At 38.9% G+C, this 15,338-nt stretch overlaps 1 protein-coding gene across 1 annotated transcript in view; it reads left to right on the top strand.

Annotated features, from left to right (window-relative positions):
- Positions 1-11,349, top strand: part of nucks1a (nuclear casein kinase and cyclin-dependent kinase substrate 1a) — a 19,148-nt gene extending 7,799 nt beyond the window's left edge. Inside the window, exons 2-8 of the mRNA XM_008410259.2 lie at positions 4,969-5,018; positions 6,320-6,410; positions 6,569-6,615; positions 6,704-6,856; positions 7,211-7,360; positions 8,033-8,185; positions 9,179-11,349. Of these exons, the coding sequence (XP_008408481.1) occupies positions 4,969-5,018; positions 6,320-6,410; positions 6,569-6,615; positions 6,704-6,856; positions 7,211-7,360; positions 8,033-8,185; positions 9,179-9,441 (907 nt within the window). The 3' untranslated portion in view covers positions 9,442-11,349. The remainder of the gene's footprint in view (positions 1-4,968; positions 5,019-6,319; positions 6,411-6,568; positions 6,616-6,703; positions 6,857-7,210; positions 7,361-8,032; positions 8,186-9,178) is intronic.
- Positions 11,350-15,338: the final 3,989 nt, after the last annotated feature.

Here is a 15,338-nt window from a genome sequence, read left to right as displayed (position 1 = left end):
TATTTTTCTTTTTAATAAATGCAGCCTTGGGAGCTGGAATACATGGACGCTGTACTATTTGACACACTATTGGCTGACATTTGCAAAGCAGCCAATCCAAAAGCAGCATTCATTTTTCTTATTGCTGATTGGCTGTACCCGACAAGAGCAGAAATAAGGAAGACTGTAGATGTTCACTTCTGTTGTAGTGTGAAGATGGTTTCCATTGTGCATATTTATGCATATTGAACCTTTATAATTGGTAGTTCTAAGCGTTTTGGTCTCAAGCATTTGCAGGCTTCAGCTGGTGGTTGTGTTCTTAATGCTGCCATCAGGGGACAGAGCAACAAGAGGAAGAGAGTTTTTGTCTTGACTATGGCAACTTAGTGGCTTTTTCCTAGAGAGGAGCAAGCCTGGTGATAGCGACTCGATTGGCAAATGTCAAAACTGGATTGTTTTGATGTTAATTTCTGACCTAACAAAGTGGACCTCTGACAGGCGTGAGGTAGGACTGGGAGATATGGCTGAAAAACATATCACAATAAGGATTTCATATCGGTCAATAAAAAATATTGATTAGTTGTTGTTTTTTTAATAGATAAAGACTTGCCAAACTGGTGACATGACATTTCCTGGAAACTGTTTTTAGCTTTTTGCAATTATGAGGCACTGTGGCAAAGCCTGACACTGTTCAGCAGGTTGTTGCTAGGTAACCAAAGAGTCAATTCTGTATTCACCAAAGTGAATACAGAATTGGAACCGTTTGCGTTATTTTGTTGAGTGTCTGAAAGTGTTTGTCAGTTTTTGTAGGTTAAGATTTGGATAAGCGTCACCTTTGTTTATAACTGATTCTATGATTCAGAACGAAGTGATGGAAAAAGGTCTAAAAAATAAAAATGTAACTTTTATATGATGCACATGGAAATCCATAGAACTTTGCTGTTACTCCCCATCATCAACTTTTTGTATTCTAGCCATTTTTGTTGACCCAACAAATGGAGTGAATGAAAACAGTTTAACAAATGAATTGGCAGCGGTCCACATTTATTATTCAAATGTAACAAGCAGCTGTGGTTCAGCAGAACATTGAATGGGTTTTACAAGTCAAAATAAGGAAGTATTTTGCCGCCATTGTTTAAAAGAACTAAAACATGTGCAAAACCAAGAATCTGACATTTTTAACATTTTAATAGAAAATCTCCCTATTGAAAATGCTTTGAAGTGAACTAAGCACAAAAGTATGTCACATAAAAAACCTGCAAACAGTAAAAGTTTGTGTACACTTCTATAAAGATCAAGGTCTTTAATTTTTATTTTCTGCATCTGGTACAGATGTTACACCCCCCACAAAGAAAAAGAAAGCAAAGTTTATCCATGTTTCTGATGAGACTGCACTATAAGTTGTCACATTTATCCTTACACTTCCTGTCAACCGGGTACTGACAAAACATACAGATTTTTTACATTCATAAGCATTGCTAGCCTTGCGCTAAGCTTAAAGTTTTTCTTTTTGTTTCCGTGAATGTTTATTTTCTTTTTTCCACCATGGCTGACTGGTTTATTCTGTCTGTGTGGAGAGGAGAGCTAACCCAACCCCCACCTAACCAGGTCATAATAGAGAAATGTGCGATAATGATATGACTTTTGATAAACTATTTAAGTAGTGTTATTATATTTCTGTGTTTGGTTTATAACAAACAAAACCCAGATAAGGAGTAGTCTTGTCAATGTACAGGGGACAAAAAAATTTAAAATAATTATTGCCATTGCCGCACATTATTAGAAAATCTTGCAATGGCCATATTGGTTGCCGGATATGCCTATTTTCTTTCCAATATATATCATGTTTTTTATAGCATACATATTATTTTCATTGCAATATTGCTAAATTTGCTACATTTTGCGCAGCCCCAATTGCAAGAAAGTTTTCTTTTCCTGTGTTCTACTGAGATATGTAGAAATATCAACAATTACCGAAAATGCTATTTTTGCCACAAGTGGTCAGATATTAAAACCAGTACATTCAAATAGTTGGTAATTTTAAAAGTTGTTTCCCTAAACATGCTCATTTATAAGAGACTGAAGAAAAACATATGGAATAGATTTCCTCTGCGTTTGTAAGAATCATTTAAATAAACATGCTTATTGCACAGAACGCTTTGGTTTGTTGTTGCACTGCTCTTCATTGTGTAACAAGTTTACTAGCTGGCTGATAAATTACCGTAATAAGAGTAGTGGGCGACATTCTTTTATTTTAAACCTAAAACCTTTCAATAAACTGACCATCTGTCCTGTAAACAAGATCATAATAGCATCGTTCTAACCCCAGTCTGCCCAGTAAAGGCTGCCAGTACTTGCAACAATAAATTTTAATGAAATGTTTAAGTGCTTGTCAAAATCATTAAATTAATCTAATTAAATTCTGATTATTTTTCTACTGAACTAATTAAATATTATTTATGGACCACATGTTTATGGAAATGTTATAGCTAAAAGAATGAGTTAACATTGTGAAACCTGGGATTGAGAAAAGGGTAAAATTAATCCACAAAATGTGACTTAATCCTTACCAACAGGTATACATGGCTGGGGTTGATACAGGCTATTCTGGAAATGCGAATTTCATTCTTGTGGCCTCTACCACAGAAGTACAATTATGGTATTAAAGTACACAAAAATTACATCAATGTCACTTTTAAAAACCATAAAAACTGCAACATATTTTCTGTCAGTGGCATGGAGATGGTGTTGTGCAATGTTTCCCCCAGAAAGTCATTCATCCAGCAGCCTGTTGTGTTTTTGAGTTAGAAATGTTTCAAGTTGACAGGAAGCTTGGATACATCACTTGATAATTATGTGTTGGAAGATTAGTACCGGACCCCAACTATAAAGTCTCAAAAATGCAAACATTAAAAAAAAAACTTGAATTAACTAAGCAATTCTTAGCCTGGTGGGGGCACAAGTAAAGCCAGGTGGCCCTCCAGGCTTATCATACAACTTATCTTCTGGAGTTGTTCCTGCTCTGAAGCGGTAGGATTTTTCATATAGTGACAAGTTATGTTTAAGACACTGACTCCAATGTGTGGTTGAAAAACTGCTGAAGCATTGCACATAAGTGACCAAAGCCACAGCAGTTGGTACAATCTCTCCCTGATGCTCTTTTGCTATATATTTCAACATTTCCCAAACACCTAAGCTGTCAGGAAAACTAAGAAATTCTAAGTTATTCTGCACTTTAAATTGAATTCTAATTTGTCAATTTCCCCAATTCGGTGTTCCCTGCATAGTGGATAAAACCATACGACCTTAAACAAGTATTATCATCATATAGTCACTCTGATGGGGGGGGGGGGAGACGTGTTGTGGGATAAATCGCCTTTACCAGGTGGATCCTGATGCATAAAGGCTTGTTGGATCTGCTCCTAAAACCTGGTGTACGTAAATAACAGTATGCAAGGATCCTAAAACATATCCTTTGTACATCCCATGGTCAAAAGTCATGTCTTAAAGGGGAATTTATAAGGCTTTTATACGGATTTGGATTTTGTTATATGGATTTAGGTGTTTTTTTGTTCAGTTGCTCTACTAGAGAAAACAAAATGTTGGATTTGTTTTATCCAGGAATGTATACATCTCTGAAGTCAGGCCTTCTGTCGGCAATCGGATCACAATCTTGTGGGGGGTTCTGCTTGGAATATTGACCCCTTTTTTCAGATAGAATGTAGCCTGGTATAAATCAGCTCCTTGTTCTACGCTTTGCTTCGTCCAGAGGACGTCTGTTGAGAAACGATTACTTCCTGGATGTGTGGACTGTGTTTAAGTTTTAAATTTTACTCAATCGCTAATGTTTGGCTGTGATGCATGTAAGGCACCAGTTCAACACTATGAAATTTACTGAAAATTAGCAGCACTGTAAACTGCCATCCTCCACTGCAAAGAGAACTGCCTAGCCAAACGAGGCAACTGTTCATGATAATTCAATGTTTGGTAGTGTGGTCGAAATGGACTGAATGGTTTTGTTCACTTCCTCTGCTGTCATTGCCAAAAATTACAGGCAGACTACAATTCTGAAATAGAGTAGGAAATTAACATCATCTTTCAAAATTTCTCCTTCTGCTCGCTGATTGGCCCGGTTAAAATTCTACCGGAGAAATTTAGCTCAATTGGAGAAATCACAGGCAGAGCACTGAAGGGCGATGAGAATCTAGCAGAATTGCATAGGAAGGCAATGGTCAGGCTATAGGCAACCTACTAAAAAAATTAGAATTGTGAGAAGATGGTCACAGGAATCTTAAGAAGCCATGCAGGGTTGGTCTGAGGCCCCGGACTGGGAGGCACTGTGCCAGCCACATGGAAGTGACTGACTGGGCTCTGACGTGTAAGGAAAGGTTTCAGAGGCATCGTGCTTACTGTTTCATACAACAGAAGCATCTTTTTTTTTTTTTGTTAAAAAATATTGGACATGTTTTACCAATTTCTGTCCATATACTGAGGGTTTTGTGTAAATGTGAATCGGTGGGTTCAAAACAAAAATCTAGCTATGCTTGATGTTTTTCAGCTGGTCTAAAGAAAAACTTTGGTATAAATTAGATGGTCACAGATGTGCCGTTTGCCTAAATTTAGTCTTAACGGTGTTTAGCCATTTCCACTATTGCAGCAGCTCTTGAACGTTTGTGTTCCCCAAACTGAAGCTGTTTGTCACCTACGGCTAAATCTATACACACAACCAAATTAGTCCTGCAAGCCACGCAAGGTTCAAGGTCCAGTTCAGTTCATCCGCCTCTGCCTGGCCACTGCTGGAGGTTTTTCTACCCAAACAACACAATGCACACATTCAGGCAGTTTCTTTGTTGCTTCCACTCTATTCCGTAGAGGGGAAACACAATAGTGTTAACAGTCTCCTTCTCTCCACTTTTTATAGTCTGGTATCAGGTGAAGCTTGTAAATTTACTCTGTAATCTGATCAAATGTGTGTATTTATGTTCACAGGAACAGGAAAGTGGTGAACTATTCACAATTCAACGAGTCTGACGATGCAGGTAAGCAACGCCATGTGTGTTTCTCCACCGGTTGTCTCGTTCAAAACAAAATACAATCTAGCTAATGTGCCAAACATGAAGTGACGGCCGGCATGTAGATGCAGTTTACGTTCTTAAACCTTTAACCTATTTTATTCATTTGTGCCAGTTTTATGAATGCTTGTTTGTGGTCAGCTTTCATTGGGGTGAACATGTATCATTGGAAATGAATGTTTCTCTGACACTACATTGCCGTCTCCCACCTCCTCTACCCCCACTTAGAAATATCACACCCGCTCTGGAGTAGCTCGCTGCTTGTGCACACATTCATAGTGTTTCAGTTATTAACTCCAGATGATCCATGTGCTTAGATCAGCCTCATATTCAGTTAGACATGCAAGGCTGTTGGAGTTGAGCAGTAAGACTCAGCCAGGCTGCTGCTGCTAATCAGATGTTTACTATTCGGTATCACAGGGTAACTTTTACTGGCCAGCACTTTTTGCAGCTTTTGTTTTTGATTGTTTTTCTTTTTTAGATCTGGGCTGCCAATTCCTTCTTTGTGGGTTTTTTTTTTTTTTTTTGGAAGACTAACCCATCAACGCAAAGACAAATATGGAACCATTAATGATTTAATTAACTATGATCAAAAACCCTGGTTTTCTGTGATGGAGAGTAACTCCACGGCTCTGTTGGTATTGTATCATTTTGCCAACTATACCTTCATATGCATTATTATTCACAGAACTACCACAGAAGCTAATATCTACAGTCTTGGGAGGTGCAGCCAATCGGCACCAAGGAAAATAAATGGTGCTCCTTATTTGGCTCCTTTGCAAAGGGCAGCTAATAGCTTAGCGTTACATCCAGGACAGAGCTTTCTGAGCTGCATTTTCTTTAGAATATGTTTGATATAATCTACAAAAAAAAGTGAACATTCGGACAAATTTCACTTGAATTGTTTAGAGCTGCGTTCCATAGGGGAAAAAAAGTATAGGCGGTATTTTATGAACTTTTGTTCAACAGATAAATAAAAAGAAATGCATGAAGGGATTACAAGACTTAAGATCACAGATATAAAAGCAGTTTGTTCAAAAGAAATGTTGCTGGACTTCCTGAGCAGCACAGCTCTGATGGTTCTAAGCAGGGCCTACAATTTGATTGAAAACAGTTGCATGTTAGTGTAACAATAGATCATAATTTAATAAAGTAATAAAAAAATATTTTCTGAGTAAATTAGTAGTGAAACATTTACTCACTGCTTGTAGACGGATGGATGGATGAGAATGTGAGCTGAGACGTTGTGCTTGCTCTCTTCTCCGTAGATGAGGAATATGGCGGCGATCGGCCTAAGAAGGTGCGCCCCGCCCCTCGTGAGCCGAAGCACAAGCGCTCGAAGAACTCACAGGATGACAGGTTAGGACACGGTTTGGATAATCTTCGTTCTGCCGTTGGACCTGCGCTAAATGATGTTATGTTTATGAGCGCGAAGTTCAGGAACTTTGAGCAGATGGTGCTTTAGCTTTATGTCAGACTGTTAAACACAAAGTCTGTTGTCTTCTGCTTTCTTGCAGCGAGGATTCTGATGAAAAGCTCTCCAAATCCAAAAATGATTCAGCAGGTAAGTTTGTCCATTCGATTTGATGAGCGCATGCTCCACGCCAACCCGAGATCCCGACTCTCTGACTTCCCCGCATGTTGTGATGCAGATGACTTCGGCAGTGAGGAGGAAGACAACGACTTTGGAGAAGAGGAGGAGGAGGAAGGAGGCAGCGACTACGAAGAAGAGAGAGGAAAAAAGGCAAAGAAAGCCAAAGTGGAGAAGACCAGTAAGAGGGGCCCAAAGAGAAAACGGGCTGCAGGTACTGGCAGCTGCCACAACACCCAGCTTAAAATGTTATGCTTCAGACTTTTACTGTCTGACTTTGAGTTTTTTTAGGAGTGACCAACACAAAAGTCCACTAAATTCACGACTTTCACAATGATTTACATGTAAAAGTTTGAAAATGGATCCAATCCTGTTGAAATAAAAATGGATCAGCTGTGCAGAAACATGAACTGAAATATTTTTTCTTTGTAAAATGAAATCTTTTGTAAGTTGGTGTCGTAAAAGGTCACAGATCAAACGGTGTGAGTTTATCCACATCCTTTTCCTCCTGCCTTCATGTGTTTTTTCCCGTCGTAATAAGCGCCAGTATAACTCGCTGTGTGTACAGATGACAGTGACGACGACAAGGAAGTGAGTCGGAAGCGTACAGTGAGGCAGGCTGCTTCCAAGGCCGTGTCAAAACAGAGAGAGATCCTGCTGGGGGACGGAGGCAGTGAGGATGAGGAGCACGAAGACCAGGAGGAGTCCTATATGGACCGTACGTACAACACCAGCAGCTCCACTAATTTTAGGGCAGCAGGACAAGGATTGCATTGCCTGTTTAGTTCTTGTCTTCTAAAATGAAAGAAACTCCAGAGAATCCAGAACTGGCCAATAGTGACCCAATATGGAGAATTCCACATGCTAACCTATAAAATATTGAGAATCTTAATATAAAGTGCATTTGTCACTTGATTGAAATTCTAATCGAGTTCATTGCAGGGGTTTATAATTATAGAGAAAAAGTATATATATAATTATGCGTTTAAAATATGCGTAATTATTTAATTAATTGAAATTACTGTGTTGCTATTCACCTTCTTCTGTCTCGATGCTTTTCCTGAACCTCCTTACTGGCATTTATGCATGTAACAACCAGTCTTTCTCACAGAGCAAATATGGATAAATATTACATGTGAACATTAACTTCAGGTATTTAAAACCTCCCGTGGGAATAGTCAATTACGTATTTTAAAGACTTTATTTTCAAATAAAATCTTCTCTTTATTTTGTTGTAATTCAGATACTTTTTTAGTGAACATTTACTGTGACAGTCCAACTCTTGCTTTGGTGATTCCCACCTTTTCTGGGCAGCTGTTTGACTGCATGTCAAGATTTTATTAAATTTTTTACAAACTTAAGTTTCCCCCCTCTCTGTTCACACACACAGCTGACGAGTCTGGCAGTGACGAGGACTTCATGGTGGAGGATGACGATGACAGTGACTATGGCCGCTCCAAGAAGAAAGGAAAGAAGGTCATCCGACGGGGGCGGCTGGAGAAAAAGGAGAAGAAGAGCCCCAAACCGCGACTAAAGGCCACAGGTAGTTAGGAAACCAGCAGACATGCCAGTCTTTCTGTTTGTAGCAATTTGATTCCAATTTTTTATTTATTTATTTTTTTGGGCTTGATTTGACTATCAGCAAGTGTCATTATACAACTTCCTTCTCAGCCCTAGTGGAAAATTTTAAAGGGTTAATAGAGGAGCCATGTTGTGATGATTTCCTGAAGGTGTAGATTCAGAAAGAATTAATTTTGAATAAATTAGGAAAGTAAATTGGGAACTAAAAGTTTCTTGTATATAATATAAAATAAAATTTTTCAATTGGAAAAATTGGATTTTATATATATATCTAGCCATCCATTTTCTAACACCCTTGTCCCTTAGTGGGGTCGGGAGGTGAGAGGTGGCGTCACCCTGGACAGGTCGCCAGTCTGTCGCAGGACACACAACCATGCACACACACACTCACACCTAGGGACAATTTAGAGAGACCAATTAACCTGACAGTCATGGTTTTGGACTGTGGGAGGAAACCGGAGTACCTGGAGAAAACCCACCATGCACAGGGAGAACATGCAAACTCCATGCAGAAAGACCGGGGCCGGGAATCGAACCCAGAACCTTCTTGCTGCAAGGCAACAGCTCTACCAACTGCGCCACTGTGCAGCGCATATACTGTCTATATAAGCATTTTTATAACTGAACATAGTTACTTAATTGTGCTATAAAATTGAAAAGTCATAGTACTACCCCTTTAAATAATGAAAAAAATACAATTTTACAAAAAATTAAGCAGACTAAAATTGATTAAAATTTCCATGGCTATTAATTATGATTCTCTATATAGAATGAAATTATTTTATTTTTGTTCCAGCCTCTCATTTACAGTCAGAACTTTTACTCAGTTTTACTTCAGTCTGTGGAAATGCTCACATCAATTTTAGTAACTTGACGTGAAATTTTAGCATTTTTTTTTTTTTTCTTTTTAACCGATGAGATAAGTTGCCCTGAGCTCTTCCCCTCTGTCCTGCAGTCACCCCCAGCCCCATGAAGGGGAAGGGCAAGGGCCGCCCCAGCACCAAGACCGTGGAGAAGAGCTCACCCAAAGAGGAAGAGGAGGAGGAAGAACCAGAGAGCCCTCTGGAGGAGGAAGAGGAGGAGACCGCCGAGAAGAAGGAGGAGACCTCCCCCGCCCCCAAGACAACGAAGGAGTCTGCAGGAGGAGACGAGGAAGAGGAGGAGGACGACGAGGAGGAGAACGGCTCAGAAGAGGAGGCACCCTCTGGGGAAGACTAGAAGATGGCACCTGTTCCTTCCCATCCTCCACTTCTCTCTGTCTCTCCTTATGTTTGTTTTCTTTTGTTGCTCTGCATTTAGGGTTTGTTGTTTTTTTTTGTATTCTTCCCCTCCTGGTGGCCTGGCTCAACGATTTGGAGAATCTCTGCTTTTTTGTTTGTTTGTTTTTTCAGTCAGCATCCCAGCTCCTCCAGCAGCATCCCATCGTCTCCTCCGTCTCTGTAGGACGGTGAAGCGAGCGTCCGTCTTGCAGCAGAGCAGCAACCTTTCTTTTCTCCCTGTTTTACCGGTTCAGCCCATCCCAGGTGGTGTTCGGTATCGGTAGGCAAAGCGCTGTATCTCATGCACGTCAACACGCGCCGGGGTCTACGCCCCTCGTTTCCTCTCTGCTTGGTGTTTTCGGCGCCGCTGAATGCCGTGATGAGTTTTAAACATTTTATTTAAAGCATTTCTGAGCTCACTTAAAGGTCACGCTTGTCATATTTAATCATTTTTCCTTCAGCTGCTTTTTTAACGGTTTTCTCTTTTGTATATCCAGCTATATTTTATTTTATTTTTTGTTTTCTGAAACGGCGCTCCCTGCATGGCTGCATCATCCTAACATCCAATCCCTTGTGCCAGGCACCTCCACATCCTGGTTTTTTTTTTTTTTTTTTTGTTCGTTTTCAGAAAAATGCAACAAGAGGTGTTCTTTGTTTTGAGAGCTTAAAACAAGAATGTTTTTTTTTCTCTCTCTCCTGTTGGCTCATTGTTCTAATTCTCTATTCAGATTTTTTTGTAATGTTTGTTTTTTAAGAAAAAGAAATAAAATGTATCTTGATTTTAAAGAAAATCCATTGACCCTATCTAATCTGTTCAGTGTGATGGTGGGAGCAGCTTTCTCTCTCTCTCTGTTTCTCTCTCTCCCATCAGCTTTAGTGGTTTCCCGTCGGTTTCCCATCACTGGTTCTTCAGTACTTTGAATTGCCCGCGTTAGCAGTTCAAGTAGACCGGGGAGCTCCGTGTTCGTGTTCATTTGTCTGTAGATGCCTTAATTTTCATTTGGTTAAAAAATTTTCTTTTTTACACCAGTGGCTCTAACATCATCCCTGAAGGCCTGAGAATGTAACGAGTCCTCACATTTCAAGCCTTTCCTAGCAAGGCGGCCGACGCCCGGCTCGAAACGAGTCACCAATTAGTCCGATCAGCAGACCATCCAAAGCCATAGACGATCTCAGAACTCGTGATTTTTAGATCAGGTGCAGCACTTGTGAGATTATCCTCTTGTGTTTGATGTCAAAGCAAAAAAAATAAATAAAAGAATGAAGTTGCTATTGCGATCTTGGGGACAGTGCTTTCGTACAGGTCGTCCTGAGGTCGCAATAGAAGTTCGTCCCAGCCGGGTTGGTACGGGGCGCCGGAACTTTTGTTCACAAGCACATTTGATTGTTTCCCGCCTGTCTGCAGTAGGTCAGTGTTTTTCTACGTTCAGGTCCCTGAATTGGCACCGAGTCCTTACAGTCCAGCCGTTTTTAAAAACTTGGAGGTTAAAAAAAGAGGCTCCTCTCTCCTCCTACTGGAGATACATGGTTCTGTTCCTCTCATCCACTCTTCAACTTTACTCTGTTTTTACTTTTTTGTTTGATTTCTTTTTAATCTACGTTGAGTTGTTCTGGCAATGTTAATGTAAGCTGACTTGTGATTCCTATGGCGACCAGGCAGTGAAGCTTTTGTCAGTCTAGTGGGGGGAAAAAAGGAACACTGAACTCTTCAATCTTTTTGCATGTTGTGGAAAAAGTGCGAAGCGATGATGTTGAATAAATGCTGGCAGTAGCAACATTGTGGTCTAAAGGAAAAGTATTAAACAATGTTGATAATGTTTTGGTTTCCCAGCTTCTAATAAAGGCAACCTACTTTTTATACAGATTACCTGCTTGTCTCATGACCTTCAGCTGTGTGTGAATGGCTACTGATGTGTGAGATGTTTGGTTAGTTAGAAAATTATGCACAAGGCTTATTTGTAACAAAAGGCAAAGACAATACAGTAAATCACTTAAAAGATTAAGCTGTGTCAAATTTAATAGCAGCAAATTATTGTTATAAGAATGTCAATGTAAATGCTGCTTTAACAGTCTTAACTTCATGTACCTAAAATTAAGTCCTTAAAATGTCTTGAATTTATTTTAAAAAGTTAGTTGGTCTTTAGTGTTTTTCCCAAGTCTAAATTTTGTCTTGACAAATTTGTTTAATCCCACATATCCTATGTATTATTATCATTTTATTTTTTTTGTTGTGGGACTTTTCTGCCCGTCAAAAGTTTGAGTCGTTCTACGGAAGCATATTACGGTTGAAGCTACTGCTAACTAGCTTTTAACATACCGGTGCTAGCTAGCTAGCTTTCATTATGTCTATCATTCCTAACTGGAGGTTTCTCACCAGTTGGCTGGTCAAAGTTCATCCGTTTCTGTGGAGATGTAGGTCTTAAATTTCATTCACAGTGGTCGTAAAAAATGTCTTAAATTTGAGTGAGTGAAACCTGCAGAAACCCTGCTAATAAGATGAAAGTGTAAGTAGTTGTGAAGAAGAATTAATAGAATTTTTCTAGTTTTTACAAGTCTGAAAATATCATTTTCAGATAAAGTATCCCCTTTGACGTTTTGCCATTTTTATTGATTTTACAAACCAATCAAGATCAACAAAATTTGACTTTTTTTTTTTTTTTTTTTACAAAAAAGGTTCAACAAACCCTTAAATGTCAAAGTGAAAACCAATTTCCTCAAAATAATGAACATGTTTTTAACCTACAGCAAGTGCATTACCTTCAGCACAGTCTGTGTACATTATTTTGATATTTGAACATCTGGAGCTTTATGGAATATGAAGCTTTAGATCTGATCATTGACGGCCATTAATGAGTGTCTGCTAAGCCCTCGCTCCATTTACAGAACTTGCAGCTCAAGAGCACATGCTGCACTGCACAGCCATGTGTCAAATAAGTTTTTAAAATATTCTTCTGTGTGAGGAGTGATAGCGAGTGATACCCGCCGTGCACTGTTGCTAAGAAACCACACAGGAATCTACACTCCTTGTGTGCTGCATTATGCTGCAGTCTTCTCATCCATATGCTCTGCTTGGCTCGTAGGAATCAGCTTTCGCCAGAATCTCAGTCAATTCAAGAATAATTTACTAATTCATTTACAACACCTTTTCCCACTACCAGCAGTCTGAAGCCTGAGGTTGGCGCCACTTGAAGGGGTTTAGTTATTGTAACACTCATTCTAACAGTCAGCACGCTCTGGCAGTGTGAGCAAGGATGCTGAAATATGCCCAGTAAAGGATAGCTGTGCTCTTTGAATGGCAGTATTCTGAAAATCAGCAGGTCTTTTCAGGAGCTGTAAAAGGCCAAATATTTTCTGTTGACAACTGTGACTTCAGTTTTTACTGCTGTAAGAACATTATGTGAGCAAGTCTTTTAAGCAGCTCTTTGAAATGATCCGACCCATCAGCATGGTAGCCTGGACCTTCGTCTATTGAGAAACTATTGGAAGGCTGTGCTGACATTTGAAGCTTTATCCACTCGCTAAGACTTGACATATGCAATGCACCTGTTTAGCAGTATAAAGTTTGCCAGAAGTTGTCTGCGCTGTGAACAACCGTCCTCCACTGCCGAGAGAGATGTGCTAAGCTGAACAACATGGCTGTTGATGTTAATTCAATATTTACATGGGTGGTCAAAACAGCTTAGTTCACTTCCTCCATTGCCATTGCTAGAATTACAGGCAGACTTTACAATTGTAAAACGACAGCGTTTGCAACTTCTCCTACTGTTTGCTGATTGGTCTCGTAGAAATCCCACTAAAGGAATCTAGCTCAGTGGGAGAAATCCCAGACAGAGCTCTGAAGGGAGATGAGAATCAAGAAGAATTGCGTAGAAAGGTAATGACCAATCTATAAATGGTCTCACATGAGGAAACTGCTGCTGAGAACAGTGCTCCTAAAAAGTCAGATTGCAAATTAGCTTCAACAGACAATTTGTCTTCAACACTTTGCGGATTTATTAGGTTTTCCAGAAACCTAATAAGATGAAAAGAATGGGAACCATCTGATGATCTGGGTCACTTTGGCCCAAATGTTATGTTCAACATATCAGAGGGAATAGCAGCAAAAATTACCAACACATCAGATACTGACCCGTCACATTAATTTGATGTCTTTAAAGTATGTGAAGTGAGTTGATGGCAGTTGCAGCATACCACAAAGACGTATAAAAACAAATCTGAAAAAAAGTTCATTACACAAAATACAACAAACGTGTTACTGGTAAAGACTTTGGACATAGTTTGTTTTGGTACTAAACTTTAATTTTGCACTTTTCGTGGTTTGTAAAGTATCTTGAAATGATATTGTGAATTGGTCCTATATAAATAAGCTGAATAGAAATTTATTAAATGCTTATAATGTCATGTCTAAAAATGCCAACTTCTGTGTAATAATGAAAAAATATGTAAATACACAAATGGCAGGGCTTTAAAGTTCAAAGTAATTCGATTCTGATTAACTTTTTTCTGCTATATTCTTTAAAGCTCACTGAGTGATGCTGTGTTGGGAGGAAATTTCATAAAGCAGGAAATTGTGTTTTTTTTTTCTTTATTTTTTTGTCCAAAGACATGAATTGTGAGCACATCTAAATATGGTAAACATGAAGTGTTCAGAAACAGAGTTAAAGTAAATTTCAATCCACAAACAGCTTGTTTTCTGTTTAATGTTTTCCTCATTTCTAAGTTCTGTTTTCCTAGAACAGATTATTTGTTATAGTTTAGCCATGTGGTTAAACTATTAATTTGCTTTTGAAAGTGTGGCTGCTTTTGGCTCCACTGGACCACCAGAGGGCGCCTTTGCACAATCCTTTTAAAAACAATCTAAGTGTTACCTGGTAAAGACGTTTCAAAAAGGCTGTTTATTTTCATTGATTATTTGGGACTAATGCTGCAAAGAATAGAGGGAAAAAAGTTACTTTCTGAAGCTATTCTTGGTACACACGTTCACACCAGAAATATTCTTGAAGAACATTTGATTTGCCCTCGTTTTTTTCCAAAGACCTAAGAGTTAATTGACAGATTTGTGTATAGCTCTGATGAATATGTGTGAAAAGCATTAAAATAAGTTAGTTTGGGGTAGAGCAGGCGCTACAGTCCTCAACACAGATGTGATCCAAAACATGGTCAAATCAACACTAAAAAGTTCAGTTAGACACAAAGTCAACCTTCTTCCATAACCACTGAAATTTGCAGAGAGGAATACGCTGTTTATTATATTATCTTTACAAAGCTTTTTATTTCCACTGCACTGTTTAGGCAAACTGCAAACTGAAGAACTTCAAAAGATTAATAGATATGTTCAGCCAAAGAATATTGAGCATCAAGACATCTGAAGACTTGTGTGTAAATTAGTTCTTCTTTTCCCAACAAGTTCACATTATTTTCCTGGTGGCTGGAGGATGGAGGAGCAAAACCGAATGTTCTTTAGCAAAAAAGAATTCCTACCAGTTTTTTTTTTTGTTTTTGTTTTTTTTTCATTGCACTTTTCTCTCCTTAACAGTCCTGAGGTTAACTTTAAAATAAACTGTGTTAGACTAGATAACTGTGGCTGTGGTGTAAACCTCTTTGAGGGGTCAATATAACCAGAAATGTACTATAAATTCAGACCATATTTACATACAGATAATCTGCTTTTATGGATCAATACCTTGTTTTCCTGAAGGAATACTTTATTTCATTTTTTGTAGGGTGAAATATAGTCATAGTCCATATAAGTACTTTATATGTACTTTTGCAGAAGGGCTCAGTAACAGAAAGTACAGCCGTAAGCACTGAATCAATGTAGTCATAATAGTCATAACCAGGGTCGCAACTACATAT

This window comes from Poecilia reticulata, linkage group LG5 (genome assembly GCF_000633615.1).
Source record: "Poecilia reticulata strain Guanapo linkage group LG5, Guppy_female_1.0+MT, whole genome shotgun sequence".
Classification (NCBI taxonomy): domain Eukaryota; kingdom Metazoa; phylum Chordata; class Actinopteri; order Cyprinodontiformes; family Poeciliidae; genus Poecilia; species Poecilia reticulata.
This window is presented reverse-complemented; position numbering and strand designations above follow the sequence as displayed.